Source organism: Mustela nivalis (assembly GCF_964662115.1).
Source record: "Mustela nivalis genome assembly, chromosome: 1".
NCBI lineage: Eukaryota > Metazoa > Chordata > Mammalia > Carnivora > Mustelidae > Mustela > Mustela nivalis.
The window spans coordinates 1,768,934-1,783,971 of record NC_139020.1 but is presented as its reverse complement, the minus strand read 5'-3'; the positions used below and the strand labels follow the sequence as shown (position 1 = coordinate 1,783,971).

Genomic DNA, 15,038 nt, shown 5'->3' with positions numbered 1-15,038 from the left:
CACTGACTCGGCGTGGGCGCCGGGGGCTGGGCTCAGGCCCGTCTGGATGAGCGTGTCTGTGGCTCCACGAGGGGCGCGGGGTCTGTCCCCTGGGGTCGCCTCACATCCAAGCAGGCTCACGGACTCCTGAGGCCCACGAGCCGTCAGCATGGTCCCCAGGACACCTGCTGGGGACCCACGCCCGCGCGGAGAGTCACACGGGCGCGAACGGGAGCGTCAGTCCACCGGACCACAGACTGCCTCCAGCCCCGCGCTGGGGAAGCTACACCACGGGGAGACGCACGTGTACAAACGCGCGAGTCTGCAGCCCCGCAGGCACACATACGTACCCACGCCACACGCTCCTGCGTGCACACACCCGCACACACACTGTACCCACATACCCACACACACCTGCACACACACAGGCATGGGCACACCCGCAGTGATGTGGCCACAGGTGGCGTAACACCCCCCCCCCCCCCCGGGCACCAGGGCTTCCCTCCGCTCCCAGCCACGGAACCTCAGCCCGCTTACGCGCCTTCAGGGCCAGCATGGAGGTGCGTGCAGACGGGGCCCCGAGGGGGGCTGTGGGAGGCTCCCGGAGCGCGGGCAGAGGAGGTGCCGGGGTGGGCGGATGGCCAAGGGGGTGGCTGGCAGCCGAAGGCAGGGAGGAGCCCTCGGTGCCTGAGTGGTTTGAGGGGTGTCGCCTGCCCCTGCTCCACGCCCCCATACAGCAAGGACTGGGGTGCCTCATGCACTTCCAATTCCAGGGAAGCAGGGGTTTCAGTCTGTGTGTGTCCTGTGCACTGCTGGGGACAGACTTTACGAAAGTTATTCACGGTTTACCTGGAGCCTAAGTTGAGCTCGGCATCTGGGGTTTTATCTGGGCACAGGGAGGCCAAGACCCCCAGGAGGCCTCCCGGGGCCACCGCCATTGGTCGTCGATGACCCCTTCCTCCCCACGCAGGGCTGCTGGAGCCCCTCCCAGAACAAGGCCGCCCCCGCACCCTCGGCTCCGAAGCCAGAGTGGGGAGCGTCTGCCTGACCGGGGGGAGCAAGGGCCTCGGGCCTGCTGTCAGGCGGCTCCGGGACCCCAGGCACACGAGGGACTCACAGGAATTCCCACATCGGACAGGCCTGCCAAACCCTGCCTGGCCCCCGGCGAGGTGGCCGGCACCTGCTGGGCTGGGCGGGCCCCTCCCGCCGTCCCTCTGCACGGAATTCCCCTGGGCCTGTCCCGACCGCCCCCGGCACGGTGCCTGGCTGCCCGGGCGCCTTGCCAGCACGATGGCTTTTCAGGGACTTGGCAGCCAGACGCACCTGGAGCCCCCAACAGCCTCCCTCGTGGGTGGGTGGGCTCCCGGTGGCTCAGGCTGGGCCAGGAGGCCCTTGGTTTCTGGCTTCAATGGAGCAAAGCATCAAGGTCGGGAGTGGCCGGGGGCAGGACAGGGAGGCAGGTGTGCTGCCAAGGGAAGGCGGGTGGCCCCCAGCGGGCCCCAGGGCAGGGCTGCTGCCAACCTCACGGAAGGCAGTCGGCCAGGGTGGGTGAACTCCAGTTCCGGGGGCTCTGGGGGAGCAGCACCCTCCCTGGCTGATCTCCGGGTCTCCCCCAGGCTGCCTGCCCCCCCGAGCCAACAGAAGGCACCAGGAGGCAGCCTGCGTCCCAGGGCCACCCCGCCGTGCTGACCCCGAGGGGCTCTGCCGCCACCCAGCTTGCAGGCACGGCTGTCATCCTGCGAACTCTTGTCTGCCTCCCAGCTGCTTCCGGACTCTCACGCACTCGGTGCAAACGGAGCCTCTGACGAGCCCCAGCTTCACCCGCTGCCCCCACACGCACGCTGACCACCAGCTCCCCTCTGCCCGTCCCTCCCTCAGCGGCTGCCCCCGTCCCTGGCACCTGAGACTTTCCCCCGGGAGTCCTGGGGGCGCTCTGCCAGCCCCTCACGCCCATCAGCCCGCCGCCCGGGGCCACAAACCCGGACGTGGTCAGCGGCTCCCTCCCCTCCCCCACGCCCCATGCTGGGTCCACATCTGATGACCGTGACCGCCGGCCCCACGGCCCGTGAGCGCAGGAGGCTGGATTTCCCGTGGACAGAGCTCCTGCCTTCCTGGACACACCCAGCCCCGGCCCCCTTGGCTCTACGATGCGGAGGCCCAGTCATCGGAGCCCTGTATCTGCCCCCGGCTGGAAGATTCCGGAATTCCTGGGGCGATGCTGTGAGCAGCCAGCATCCCATTCACAGGCCACCAGCCCCGTTTGGCCAGGGCGTTCCTTGCGAGCCGACCTCGGGTGCCCAGCGCGCCCCAGCTCCTTGCCAGTACCGTCCTGCGGGACGTCCTTAGACACCGTCGGCCCCACGCCCGGCCCCGCCCTCTGCAAAAGGACCCCGAGGTCTTTCAAAGCTCCCGGCCTTGCCTGCTTCAAAGCGCACGGTCACAAAAGATGTTGTAAAACTTCAAACAGGAAACACTCAGGCAATGCCAGGATCTAAAAGGATTTAAACACAGTGGGGGAATCGCTGGCAAACCATGAAAGTGGGCTGCTGCGGGGCTGGGGGCGGCAGGTGTGAGGAGATGGGGCGCATAAGGGAAGGCCTTGGGGCGGGGCACGACGTCGCTGGTCCCCCGGGGCCTCCCTCGGTGGCCTGCAGGGTCGGGGGACGGTGGTGCCCCCAGAGTTCTGGCTCCTGGGAACCCCCGCAGACTGGGCAGGCGCTCAGAGGCTGCCCCAAAGTATAGAACAGAGGCTGCCATCGGGGCTGGCTCTCAACCGATGTCGCCGGGCATGGAGTCCTGAAACCACGGTCCCGGAGCCTCTCCCACCTGCCTTCAGCGCAGGCTCAGACCCCGGGAGGGTCTGCTCAGCAACACTCAGTGTCTCGTCCCAGCCCCCGGCGGACGGAGAGCTCTCAGAGGGACGAGCCACGCTCACAGGTGCGGGGAGGACACACGGCCCCAGGGACCCCTTCCAGGGCCCCAGTCCAGACTCCGAGCCCCCCGCAGTGATGGGGCCTCGTATGGACGGATGGACGGATGGCCCCTCCACACCCCTCCCGTGCCCCCAGCTGGGTCCCCTTGCTTCCCGCCTCCGTGTTCTCGTCTGTGAACTGGCCTGCGGGCGAACCGCGAGCCAGCTGAGCGAGGGCGACCGCCGATCTGCCTTCAAATCTCTCTACCAGCAGCGGAAAGGCTTTCCAGAGGGGAGCTAGAAAGGTTGGCACCCGTGGGAATCCCAGCGTCTCCGGCCTGAGGCCTTCAGGAACAGGAAAAACCACGTCCCAAGCACAGGGCAGGGCCCACGGCCATCCGGTCTGGCCGGCTGGGGAACCTGGCTTATCGTCCGGGGTCTGGGCCCCTGGAGACAATGTGGCCCCTGCCTGGGGGCTGTGGGCGACTGTACCCCTTAAGGGCTCCCCGGGAAATGCCTCTGACTCCTGGAGCTCTAGGGAGAACACACGGGCCCCCTACTGTCCTTCACCACCCCTGCCCCTTGTCCCTCAACCAAGGAGCCCCAGCACAGACACTCAGTGTCGGACCCCAGACGGAGCCTGCGGGCTCTGTCCACGGGGCGACTCCAGCATCGAGATGTCCCCGTCAGCACTTACGGTGTCCAGACCACCTCCCCGTGTCACTCCCGCCGAGCCCTGCCCTTGTCCGGGGTTTCAGCGGTAGGAGGAGCTCCGTGCCACCCCAGCGACAGCCCCCACATGCAGGTCAAGCAGACTCTGTTGAACAGTGACCACCCTGCCCGTGGCTCCTCGCGCACGAGCCCCGGAGTGTTGCCCGCGGCGGCGGTCCGAAAGCCGGGGATCGCCGCTGCAACCCCAACCCGTCCCACTCCCCTCTTTTCCCTTTTTGGGGAAGAAAATCCCCGTGTCTGCCATGACCTTGTGTTCCAGCCTCGCGCAGGTCCTGCCCCTCCCCGGGAGCCGTTCCGTCCTGCTCTGTGACCCGGATAGCCCCCCGGGGACGCCGTGTCCGCAAGCCCCTCTCGGCGGCGTCTGCTGCGGCTCCGTCCCCCCGTCCTGCCTTCACGCCAGCCGGCCGCGCGTCCATGCTGTCCTCGCCTTCCCCAGCCGGCCCCGGCCTCTCCCCGCAGGCCAGTGGGACTGTCCTCACCACCATCTGGGCGGAGCCGCAGCTCCCACTCCGATTCCCGGTGTCTGGTGACTCCGGTGCACACAGGCGCACACGTCGTGGGCCGCGCCCCCCACCCGGTTTCCGTGTCCCACGCAGCTGCGCCGACCAGCCAGCGCCGACACCGGGTGGGGGCTGACGGCCGGTGGGGGCTTCCCGCCTCTCCTCGGATGGAGAAGCCACACGGCAGAGGAGCTTGTCACGCTTCACCGGGTGGGGACTAACCCTCGGTGGTGGCCTGGGTTCCTTCTCCCGCCCACGGCACAGCACACAGACTTCGGACTGGAAGTGGTCTCGTTTGGAACCCAGGGGAGAAACCCGCGGAGTGGCAGCCTGAGCCTCGCAGATCTGGTCTCCGGGGCCAGCGTCTCCCAGCGGCCGGCACGGTCCGGGTCTGGGAGCCCCTCAATGGCTCATTGCTCTCCGCTCCCGCGTCACTCCTGGGGTGTCTCATCTCCTCGGTCTGTCTCATCTTCTCCTGCATCTAGATGTTTCCCCCGCCTCGACTTTCCAGTCTGGTTGACACGTATCTTCCTGTAGGGCCAGAAACCCTCTTTTTAATGCCCAAGAACTGTCCCTTCATAGCATCTGGTACAGACTTTACGAAGGTGATGTCTCCTTGAGTTCTTCTGAAGGTAATTAGAATTTAAAGGGTAATTAGGGTAATTGCAATTTTCAAAATCCCTCGTGTTCCTAGAGTTAGCTGGGTTTGGTCCGGCGCGGGTGCACGTCTACACACGAGCTCGACTGTTTCGAGTCTCGGTCCTTCACTGAAGCCTGGAGGCCCCCGCTGTCCGTGCGTGCCCCTGGGGAGGATGGCGGCGGTGGCTCTGTCCCTGCCAGGTGGTGCCTCCGGGAGCAGCCCTTGATGAAGAAGGTGGTTCTACCGGGGTCTTCGGTTCAAGTGCAGAGAGTTGGGATCCCGGTGCTGGTAGCCGCAGGACAACGATCTCCCGGACACCCTCCCAAACCGGCAGGAGCCTGAGTCCTACCAAACGCGCGGTTTCTCGGTTCTGCTCAAGACCCGGCCAGGGTGGCCACGCGGCCGCAGGCAGTTCCCTCCTCGCTCATTACGGGACCCTGTTCTCGGGACAGGTCGGGGCCTGCTCCCTGCCCCCGCCCACCCGCCAGCTCCTTGGAAGCACTCATCCCGCATGACCCTACAGAATGAAGCCTTCCGTTCCCGTGGTCCCCCCCGCGGGCCCCCGATGCACGGGCACGTGGACCCCCTCCCCTAGCTGGCCTCCACATGACATCCTGTGCGGTTCCCCCATGAGCTGCCGTGTGCCTGTCACCGGGCAGGCCCTTCCACAATGGCTCTGGGGCCTGTCATCCGCCCCAGTCCGTGCATCCAGGCCTCCCTTCAATTCCCTACGTGGCCACCCAGGGTCGGCTCCCAGACACTCCGGCACCACCTTCTCATGGGCTGGGCTCTCGTCCCACACCAGCTGGTCGCTGAACCCTTTCCAGTTGGCGAACCCACGCCCAGCCCCGTTGTTGGGCACGGCTCCGCCCCGGCCAGCCCACCTGGCGTCTGGGGTCCTGGCCTCATGGCGATGGCGGGCGCCGTGGAGGGAGCTTGTGCTCGACGATCTGTCCACCGCTGGGCGCCCATCCCGGCTCGGCCAGGTGCCGGTCCCGGGACCCTGTGCCCCGGCGCCCCCGGGCGTGAAGGGAGAGTGCGGGCGGCTCGCAGGGCGGCGGTGAGGGCCGGCTGGGTGGAGGGGGCGAAGCTCCGGGCTCCCGCACTTTCCGCCAGCCTGGCTCCGTGCTCAGCCCCCAAGGCCCGCACAGAGGCCGTGGCCGCGAGGACTCCTGCCCGCCGCCGGCCCTCTTCTTCTGGGCGCCCCGTCTCCGGAGTCGCAGCCCCAGGAACCCCCTCCTCCTGCCAGGGAACTCGGGGCCGTGCCTCGTGCTCACCCCAGGCCGCCTTGTCCCACACGAGCTTCAGTGTCGCTCCGCGGCTGCCCCGGACCTCCCCGCGCCGGGCACACGGCCCAGCCACTCCCTCCTGCCCGCGGCCACGAGGGGCCACTCTCTTGGCTCTTCTCGGCGGCCTACACATGGCGGACCCGGCCGCCTCCCGCGGCCCCACCCTCTGCGGCTTGCCCTCATGTCCCTCCCCGAGGGAGCCGCACCGACTGCCAGGCAGACAAGCAGAGGATGTTCCGGAAGGATCAGGGAGGAGGAGTCCTGTCGGCGGCGACAGCTCTCCACGGTGATTGCAGTGAGCAGAGAACGCGGCCCACAGCTCCACTGCGAGCCGGGAAGGCAGCCAGCGCCCGCCCGGTGTCCCAAGATGGGTGGCGTGCGTCCCCACCCCGCCCCTGCACCTGCTTCCCACGACCCTCAGCCAGGCCCGGAGCCTGCGCGATGGCGTCCCGATCGACCCAGGTGGCCCCTCGCTCCTCTGCACTTTGCCAGACTGCCCGTGGAGCCTGCAAGCCGCTGAGGGACTTCACGGTTTGAAGGGACAGTGGCCAGTGCTGTCCCTGCCCCCATACTTGGGCCCGCTGGGGCCCTGCTGCCTGGCTGCCCTGGGGCAGGAGTCTGATGCCCACGGGCCCTTCAGACGGTCAGGGCCTGGCCAGGGCCCACGAGCCCCCGGAGCACCCCGCGCTGCCCGGGAAGCTCCTGCCAGTGGGAGAGCAGGGCCGCCTCCTGCCTCGGTGTCAGGCTCGTCTCGGGGCAGCGCGGGCTCAGCCTGAGCCTCCCGTGGGGGCAGTGCTCGGCGAGGGCCTGCGGCCGGGCACCGGTCCTGGCTCTCCGGGTCGCCTGTCTCTAGCGGCCGCGTGGCAGAAGCCGGGTGGCCAACGGAGGCGGGACCCGGGGCTCCCACGCCCCTTACCAGGAAGGCCTGGAAGAGCCGGAAGGAGCCGAGGAGCCAGACGTAGAGGTGCGAGTGCAGCTTCGTGGACGTGCCGTTGAAGGCGTTGGCCACCACCAGGAACGAGTAGGGCCCCACGGTGAAGAACTCCCAGTCGTAGGCGCCGGACGTGGCGATGGTCTGGTTGGCTTCGAAGAGGCGCGTCCTCGGGTTCCACTTGTAGATGACGCTGTCGATGTTGTGGTTGTCGCCTGCGAGCCAGCGGCCGCCGTGAGGGACGCCGGGCAGACGTCCCCCAGCCGCGGTCACTCAGGCCATCACCCCAGAAACCAGGCCCCCAGCCCCGGCCCGGCCTGGCCCCCACTCTGCACCTGCTGCGTCCCAGGGTTTGTGCCCAGAAGGCACGAAGCAACGTCCCGCATTCCTCCAGCGACTGCCCGCACACCGTCCGCAGCCGTCCCTCTGCCCGCCCGGCAGCTGACCTTGCCACCGCCCCAGCCCGCCCAGGAGGAGGCTCGTTAGTGGGTTAGTTAGCTGCTTCGTTTCAAATGCGGTGGTCGGGCCCGCATCCCCGCCCCCACTGTGCGGGCCCCCACGCAGACGGTGCACCTGTCCTCCGGCCTGGACGGGAAGGAGGCGCTCAGGTGTGTTCACCCGGATGTCACCGGGCCAGGTGTGACTCGGGATTTGTTAACCAGGTGGAGACAGACTGGCAGGTGAGTCAGCCTCCCCCTCGCCCCACCATGGATTCCTTCCGTGTGCGTGGCCACGGCCTACCTTCCCGGTGGTTGGCCACGGCCAGGAAGTGCTCCCCAGCCACCTCGAAGGCCTCCCAGTCCCGGGCGCTGTGGGTGGGGACCCTCTGGTAAGGCGTGAAGCGCAGCTTCCTCTGACTCCACTTGTAAATGACGGAGAACTCCTGACCCTTCTCATTCGGCTCGAAATTAGCCACAGCCAGGAAGACCTGAAAGAGAGGGCCCGGACGCTGGCTCTGGCGCAGGTGCGGGGGCTGCCGCTGCCGCTGCCGCGCGCCCGTGTCCCTTCGTCTCGTCGCCGGCCCGTCGCCCCCGTTTCCATCCCCAGGCTTGGCGACGGCTTCGTGCGCAGGCTGTCCTCCGTGCCCGGCCTGCGACAGGCCCGGAGGCAGGCCGGCTGGGTGTGGGGCTCATCTGCTGAGCCCGGGAGCGGGCGTGCGTCCAGGAAGCCCTGCGCCTGCGTCAGGCACCAGACAGAACTTCCGCCCTTGTCTTGGCTGAATTTTCTGGTATTTCTTTGAGGCAACGTTAACATTTTTTATATGAAGATAACCCAAAGGCCAGAGCGCTACTCAGCCATTCGCCGTGCAGGACGGGGAGCGCCACTGGGCTGGGGCGGACGGCGGGAGCGGGAGCGCAGAGCCCTGTCCATTCTGCTCCCCGGCCATCCTGGGGCGGGCCGCGGTGAGGGCAGGTTGTGCCTGGCATACACGAGCTGTGGGTGAGCCACTGGGGGCCCGGGCGCAGGACAGCCGCCCCAGGACATTGCCTCTAGAGCCAAGGGTGTAGACGGAGCTGGTAAGACAAGGCATCGAGCGGAGGGCGTCCCTCGGACCCAGCGTCGGGGCCCCTGCTCCTTCTGGCCCAGGCTGCAAAGGGCCTGCCCGCGAGGGTCTCACCCCCAGCTCCGGCCCCGGCCCCCTGCCAGAGTCTGGCCCCTTCCCCAGAGGTTCCCACCTCATTGACCGGCTCCTCAAATGGACCAACGAGCTTTTAGCTCAGCCCCGATGGGTCTACGTCGAGCCGGACCGCAGGGTGGACGCGGTCTCGTCTCCATTCTGCAGGAAGCCAAACAGACTTCCCGTGCTGGGATTAGAGACCCCGGCCGACTGCCCCACCGGGTAAGCTGCCGGGAACCCAGGTAAGACTCTGAAACCACGAGAAATACTTTCCCGGATCATCCGCGCGAGCCGTCCCAGCCTCCCGTCCCGAGACGGTCGCTGGCGCACACTCGCCTTTTTCCCGATGGTGAAGTGTCTCCAGGACTGGGCCTGGTGCGTGCGGATGTTCTGGTACGAGGCGAACTTGCCGTCTGTCCACTTGTAGATGGCGGACGTGGCTCTGCGGTTGGCGGCCGCCACGAAGAGCCCGGCCTCGGGGATGGCAAAGACCTCCAGGCCCAGCGTCTCCGAGGTGGTGAGGAGGCTCTGCTGCTCCTCCACATAGTCCAGCTTCTCCCTGGCCGCTGCGGCGATCGGAGCGGTGAGGGCCTCCCGGAGCGGGAGCGCGACCCCAGGGTCCCACGCCCAGACACCCCGCGTCTGCCGCGGTCAGGCATTCACCGGGGCGACTGGCCCAGACCGCGTGCCACCCTCCCAGAGAGGCCATCAGAGGAGACAGCTCGCGCCTGCCTGGGCTTCCCGCGCACGGGGTGGCCGTTGACGCTGCGGGGACGGCCCGGACGTGTCGGGTCCTAAGAAGACATTCCCAGGCTTGCGGCTCCTGCACAGGGCTGTGCCCTCAAGTACACGAGGGACTGGGGTCAAGACTCGCAAGCGGCGGCCACAGCCAGCTCCCATGTCCTGCGGGCAAGGGCCTCGGGCGCCCTGGGCAGCCTCGACTTCCCATCCCCACGCGGGAAGGCACCGCCGGGAGCGCTCAGGGGAACCGCACACCTCCAGCTCCTGCATCGCCGCCTGGTGTCTGTGATCCGAGGGCGGACGGGGCGCCAGGAGGCTGCCCCCTGGGGCCACGGGGATGAGACGCGCAGGGGGGACGAGCCCTGCCCACATGATGCACGCAGGCCTGCTGGCCTGGGGGCTCGCTGCCCGCTCCCAAGCAGCGCTGGCTCGAGAAGCCCCAAGTGCCAGAGCCCCCTCACCTGCTAACACGGAGACCCACTCGCTGCCCACGCACAGGAACAGCCCCTTCCGGCTGGCGTCGAACCAGAACTGGGCGGCCTCCTTCCTGGTGCACGGAGGCCGGGAGCCTAGCGTCACCTTCACGTCCGTTTCTGGGGGAGACAGGGAAGGGGAGCGTCCAGGCGCGGGTTCCCTGGAGGAAGGTGGAGCTGGGAGGTTGCCCCCGGCCCGGGCAGTCCTGCCACTGCCTCTGCACCCACGCGGGGACCGTGAGGACGCAGGGGTCTCCAACACGGCCCCCGGGAGGAAGTGAGGCCCCCACGGCAGGACGGAGGCCGCGAGGCTCGCAGCCTCCCTGCCCACCGTCCCCTGGAATATCCTCAGTCATCACGGCCTGAGGCTAGTTTTGTCTTGTTCCCGGCATTCGACCCCATCACTTCCGATGGCTCCACCGCCGCTCGGGTCAAGCCACATGGTCCCGAGGACGCTGCGAGACGGATTCACAGCGATGTGGGCGCTGCTGCCCGCGCGGCGGACACCTGGGCTCACAGCCTGCCTCCTGCCTCTCGTTCCGAGCTGGAACTGGACAGAAGCAGGAAATTTCCACTGGGCAGGGAAGTCATTTTCCTCTGGGTCTCTTCTTTTACAATAAAAATTATTCAAAATTACAGTCACTATAAAATCATTCCAAATATCATGGCGATAAATGGCATCGATGTAGACTATCTTTGGAAAGATTTACTTACTTTACAGCAAGACAGAGCAGCAGTGGGGGGGGAGGGGCGGGGGGGGAGCAGACTCCCCACTGAGCAGAGAGCCCAATGTGGGGCTCGATCCCAGGACCCTGAGATTATGACCTGAGCTGAAATCCAGAGCCGGATGCGGAACCAACTGTGCCACCAGGCACCCCAATCTGTAGACTATTAAAGTGCTCCCCAACGTGAACAAATAAAAAGCAGCCGGGGGTGGGGTGGGGCGCCTGGGTGGCTCCGTCGGTGGAGTCCAACTCTTGGTTTCGGCTCAGGTGATGGTCCCAGCGTCCTGGGATCGAGCCCGTATCGAGCTCCCTGGTCAGCAGGAATCTGCTTCTCCCTCTGCCCCGCCCCCTCTTTCTCTCTCTCATTCCTTCTCTCAAATAAATAAAATCTTTAAAAAAAATGGCAGCAGACAAGCCAGTGTTGCTGGGACTTGGGAAACCCAGGCCAGGACTGGATTGTGGGGGTGATGTGCTCGGGGCTCCCCGACTGGTGGAGTGTGACCCTGAGGCTCGGGAGGGGCGGGGGCTGTCTCCCTGGCGGAGTGTGGGGACGCGGCTGCTCCGGGGCAGGGGTGTGGCTTACACAAACAGCCCCGACAGGACCTCTCTACCTGGAGAGCACACAGGCACACACTAAAGAGAGCAGGGCAGGGGACCCTCGGGGTCCCCCGGGGCGGGGGGCTGAGGTGTGGCTGTCAGAGGCAGATGGGGACAAAGACCTCACATACTGGTGTGGGGGCAAAGCAGGCGGCAGATGAAAGTCCGAAGGCCCAAGGGGAGGAAGGTGACGTTAGGGAACAGCCCCTGGCGTCCCAAGCAGGACCAGCGGTTCCCTGGGGACACCACCCAAGTGGGGTTTGGCGGCCACTGGGCAAGCCTCCTGGAGGAAAGGTGGATGGTGCTGGCTGGTTTGGCGGAGACAGTCCTTCTGTTCATTTGGTGATCACTCTCCTGTCTGCTCCCAGGGGGCGTGGGAAAGCCACGAGGCTCGTGGGGCCACCATCAGTGAAGGGGAGTGGGTGGCGTTGACCTACTAACCATAGGGATATTTTAGCACCTCATTATCTTCTGGCTTCCCTGGGATTCCCTGCAGGACAGGAGGGATGGACAGCACGGCCAGCTCGGCACTCGGGCAGGGACAGAGCCGCGGGGTGGCGTCTGAGCCGGGCAGCAGGACCAGCTGCCTCACCAAGCCCTGCAGAGAGACGGACGGCACGTTCAGAACCTCGTGCCCAGAGTGCCAGGACCCCAGGGCTCAGCCTGTCTGGACCCCGGGGGAGGGGTGGGAATGGAGGTTGGTAGGTCCCTCGACCTCCAGAGCTAGGAGAGAAGGGTCTGCTGATTGCCTGGGGGTGGGGAGCGTGAGAGCAATGGCGGGGAATTCTATATCATTCTAAGGTAACTGAGTCACGGAAGGCGTTTTTCCTGTGAACTGAGCTAGGGTGACTGGGCTGTATTGCTCATCCAACCATCTGTCCTTTTGTCTGTCCATCCGTCCGTCCACCATCCGTCCGTCCACCCGCCCACCCACTCATCCGTCCACGCAAGCGCGCCATCCATACCTATTCACCAAGCGCCTATCGTGTCTCAGACACGGGTCTAGACACAACACAGCACGAAACAAATCCCTTGTGCTCAGGGAACAAGCTCGCCCGGCTGCAGTCTAGGGGAGAGGCAGGTGCCGAGCACCCGGGGTCTGAGGGCGGTCGGGGCCGCAGGGGATGGGTGCGAGGCCCACCTCCGCTGAGGGGTGGGGGACGGTTTCCACAGAAGAGGGCACAGCAGGCCCCTGAGGGCAGAGGGTGTGAGCTGTGGGGGCCGTGGCCACGCGTGTGTCAGGAAGAGGGAACACGGCAGAATGTGCCTGGCCAGTAAGGGGTCCCAGTGCAGCCCAGGGTCCCTGATCCGCGTGGCACACAGCCCGCCTGTCAGCCGGAGCGTGAGGACAGCAGGCCTGCAGGGACGGTCCCTCTGTGAGCACTGCTGCTGCGGGGCGGGAAGCCCCTCCCGTACCGTGAACAGGCCTTTGGTCCTCTTCCTGCTGCCGACGAAGAACCGGGCTCCTCGCACTGACAGGCCGGCCGGGAAGGGCACGTCAGCCATTCTGGAACCATGGGAGGGTGGTTTTAGGGTCACAGGGTGTGGCGGGGGCCGCAGTGTCACAGCCCATTTATGGAGAAAAGGGCAGGGGGAGGCAGCCCGGGCAAGATACTGGCTTCCCGGGGCGGCTGTAACAATCAGCACGCACGGCGGGGCTTCGACAGCGGACGGTCCCCAGCTCCGAGGCCGCAAGGGCGGGTTCCTCTGGCCTCTTTCAGCCGCTGGGGGCTTCTGGTGGCCCTGGCTTGGAGCCCATGCACCCCTCAGCCTCTGTCTGCGGGTGGCCTTCTCTGGCCTCTTCTCTTCTGAGAAGGACACTAGACTCTGGACAGGAGGTCATCCAGGACGACCTCAACTGAACTCGATCACACCTGCAGACGGTCTCCAAGCAAGGTTCTATTCTGGGGTTCTGGCAGACCTCAGTTGGAGGGACGCTCTCTGCCCCAGAACAGGAGTCGTCCGCAAGTGTGGCTGCGGAGTTGTCCATACAGTGGCTCCTCCATCTCTCGGGAACCTACCGTGGCTCCCACTGGCATTGAGTCCCCAGTGCCCACCCTCCCCCAAGCCTGCGGGGGAGCAGATGGTGTCTGGGAGGGACGGGTCCCTGCTGGGGACCTGGAAGATGTTGGAAACGTGGCCAGAGCTGAACTTTGATGTGGACACGGCGGGTGAAGCTTGGGGTTGGTGGGGGAAGGTGGGTGTCTGCTAGAGGGGAAGGTCTGGCTGAGCCTCTGGGGTGGACGGGCCAGGCGTGTGCTCTCTCCTCACTGCCTCCTGCATCTCGACGCCGTACCATCCCGTAAACACACCTGCCCCTTCCGGGCTTGCATCCGGCTACAGCGGGCCACCGTGCGGCCGGTTCCCGACCGCCATCCCAGAATGCTCCGTGTTCCCATGGCAGCTCTGATCCCAGTGCGCCCTCCATGCACCGTGAGGCCTGTGAGGCCCGATCCCAGGGCCAGATTCCTCCTCGGCCCCATCGGCTGCAGCCCCAGCTCCTTCTGTCCCCTCCCTTGGCCCACGCTCCTCCCCGTCACAGAGCTGTCCCCACTGCTGGGTCCCCACCGTCATCGCCCAGTAAAGGCCCTGCCGCACCTGGGGGTCCCGGAGGGCACTGGTAGTAGAGACGTACTTAGACCAAGTGTGTGAATGCAAGGATTCTTTTCATTGTGGACTAAGTGTCCTCTAAGAAAGCAGCGTGAGAGTCAACCTTTGCAAGTAATATTTGCAATAATGATAGATTTAACGTAAACAGCACAATTTATGATTTAAAAAAAAAAAAAAAAGAGTGCCCAGCGCCCCTGAGCCCTGTAGGGCCCTCTGCCTCCCTCCCTGGTCCAGCCCAGCACCCAGGGGACGGCGGTCCAGGGAAGGCACTCTGGCCTCCGCGGGCCTGGGGCTGGGGTGGTGCTGGCATGTCTAGCTGGAGCTGTAGTGGCCTCGCACTCCCTGGGCCCCGACCAGCAAACCGGGTCTTGGGTCCAACGATGTGCTGACACCACAGAGCCGAGCCGGGCTCGAGTCGGGTGCCGGAGCTCCTGGTGGGTTTGCTCTGTGGGCTTTTGCAACGTGACCATGCTCTGCGGGTGCGCCCCTCCCCCAACGCCTGCCACATCCAGCGCCCCCGACCTGGGGTCCTGCGTCCGCCCCACACACCCCGCCTTTCCAGGGGACGGGTTTGGTCCCGGACCCCCGATGACCCTGTGTTCCTGCCCCAGAGCGTGGTTCCCAGAGGCTGTTTGCCCACAAGCCCAAGTGCCCAGGGTGGGCACTGCACAATGCCAGCCGTGCCTGGGACAGCCGCCCCGCCCCGCTGCCCTGGGCGCGTCTGGGCAGGCGGCGCACAGCCCCGTGCCCCCTCCCCGGGCGTCCTGCTACCTACATGTCCACCGGGAGGCCGCAGTCCGTGGTGAGGGAAAAGGATCCTTCGGACACGGCCAAGACCAGCGTGTGCCACTGGCTGTCCATCAGAGCGGGGCTGCGGAAGGTCACCCGGGTTTGCCAGGCCCCCGCCGTGTCCTGGCTGAGGAAGAGGAAGTGCAGCCGGGTGGGCGAGTACCGCAGGCCCAGCAGCAGGGCGTCCGGCTCCTCCGCCAGCACTGTGAACAGGTACTCGTTCTTCTGAAAGACAGAGTGAGGCCGGAAGGTCGGACAGGGGAGTGTGGGGCCGGGGAGGCTGCGCAGGAGAGCACGGGGCGAGGGAGGGGAGGGCAGGGCCGGGGAGGGGAGGGCAGGGCAGCTCACAGGCAGGCCCTACTGCGGTGGCCCGGTCTGTGATGAAACCCACCAGCCCCGCTCCCACCTATCGGGACGGCTACTCTCCAACAGGCAGGACACGTGCTGGCAAGGCCGTGGGAAATGGGGCATTGGAATGGGGCGTGGAGGCGCGCCCTGGGGAC

The 15,038-nt window shown here is 66.4% G+C and overlaps 2 protein-coding genes across 3 annotated transcripts in view; both read right to left on the bottom strand.

Annotated features, from left to right (window-relative positions):
* Positions 1–15,038, bottom strand: part of TSPEAR (thrombospondin type laminin G domain and EAR repeats) — a 205,494-nt gene that overhangs the window by 6,649 nt on the left and 183,807 nt on the right. For both annotated transcript variants that reach the window (XM_082720531.1, XM_082720532.1), the window contains exons 3-9: positions 14,522–14,760; positions 12,553–12,643; positions 11,578–11,734; positions 9,803–9,934; positions 8,937–9,166; positions 7,724–7,910; positions 6,968–7,197 (exon numbers count right to left, since the gene is read on the bottom strand). In XM_082720531.1, coding sequence (XP_082576657.1) covers positions 6,968–7,197; positions 7,724–7,910; positions 8,937–9,166; positions 9,803–9,934; positions 11,578–11,734; positions 12,553–12,643; positions 14,522–14,760 — 1,266 coding nt within the window. The remainder of the gene's footprint in view (positions 1–6,967; positions 7,198–7,723; positions 7,911–8,936; positions 9,167–9,802; positions 9,935–11,577; positions 11,735–12,552; positions 12,644–14,521; positions 14,761–15,038) is intronic.
* Positions 1–15,038, bottom strand: part of CFAP410 (cilia and flagella associated protein 410) — a 293,294-nt gene that overhangs the window by 98,787 nt on the left and 179,469 nt on the right. The window lies entirely within an intron of this gene.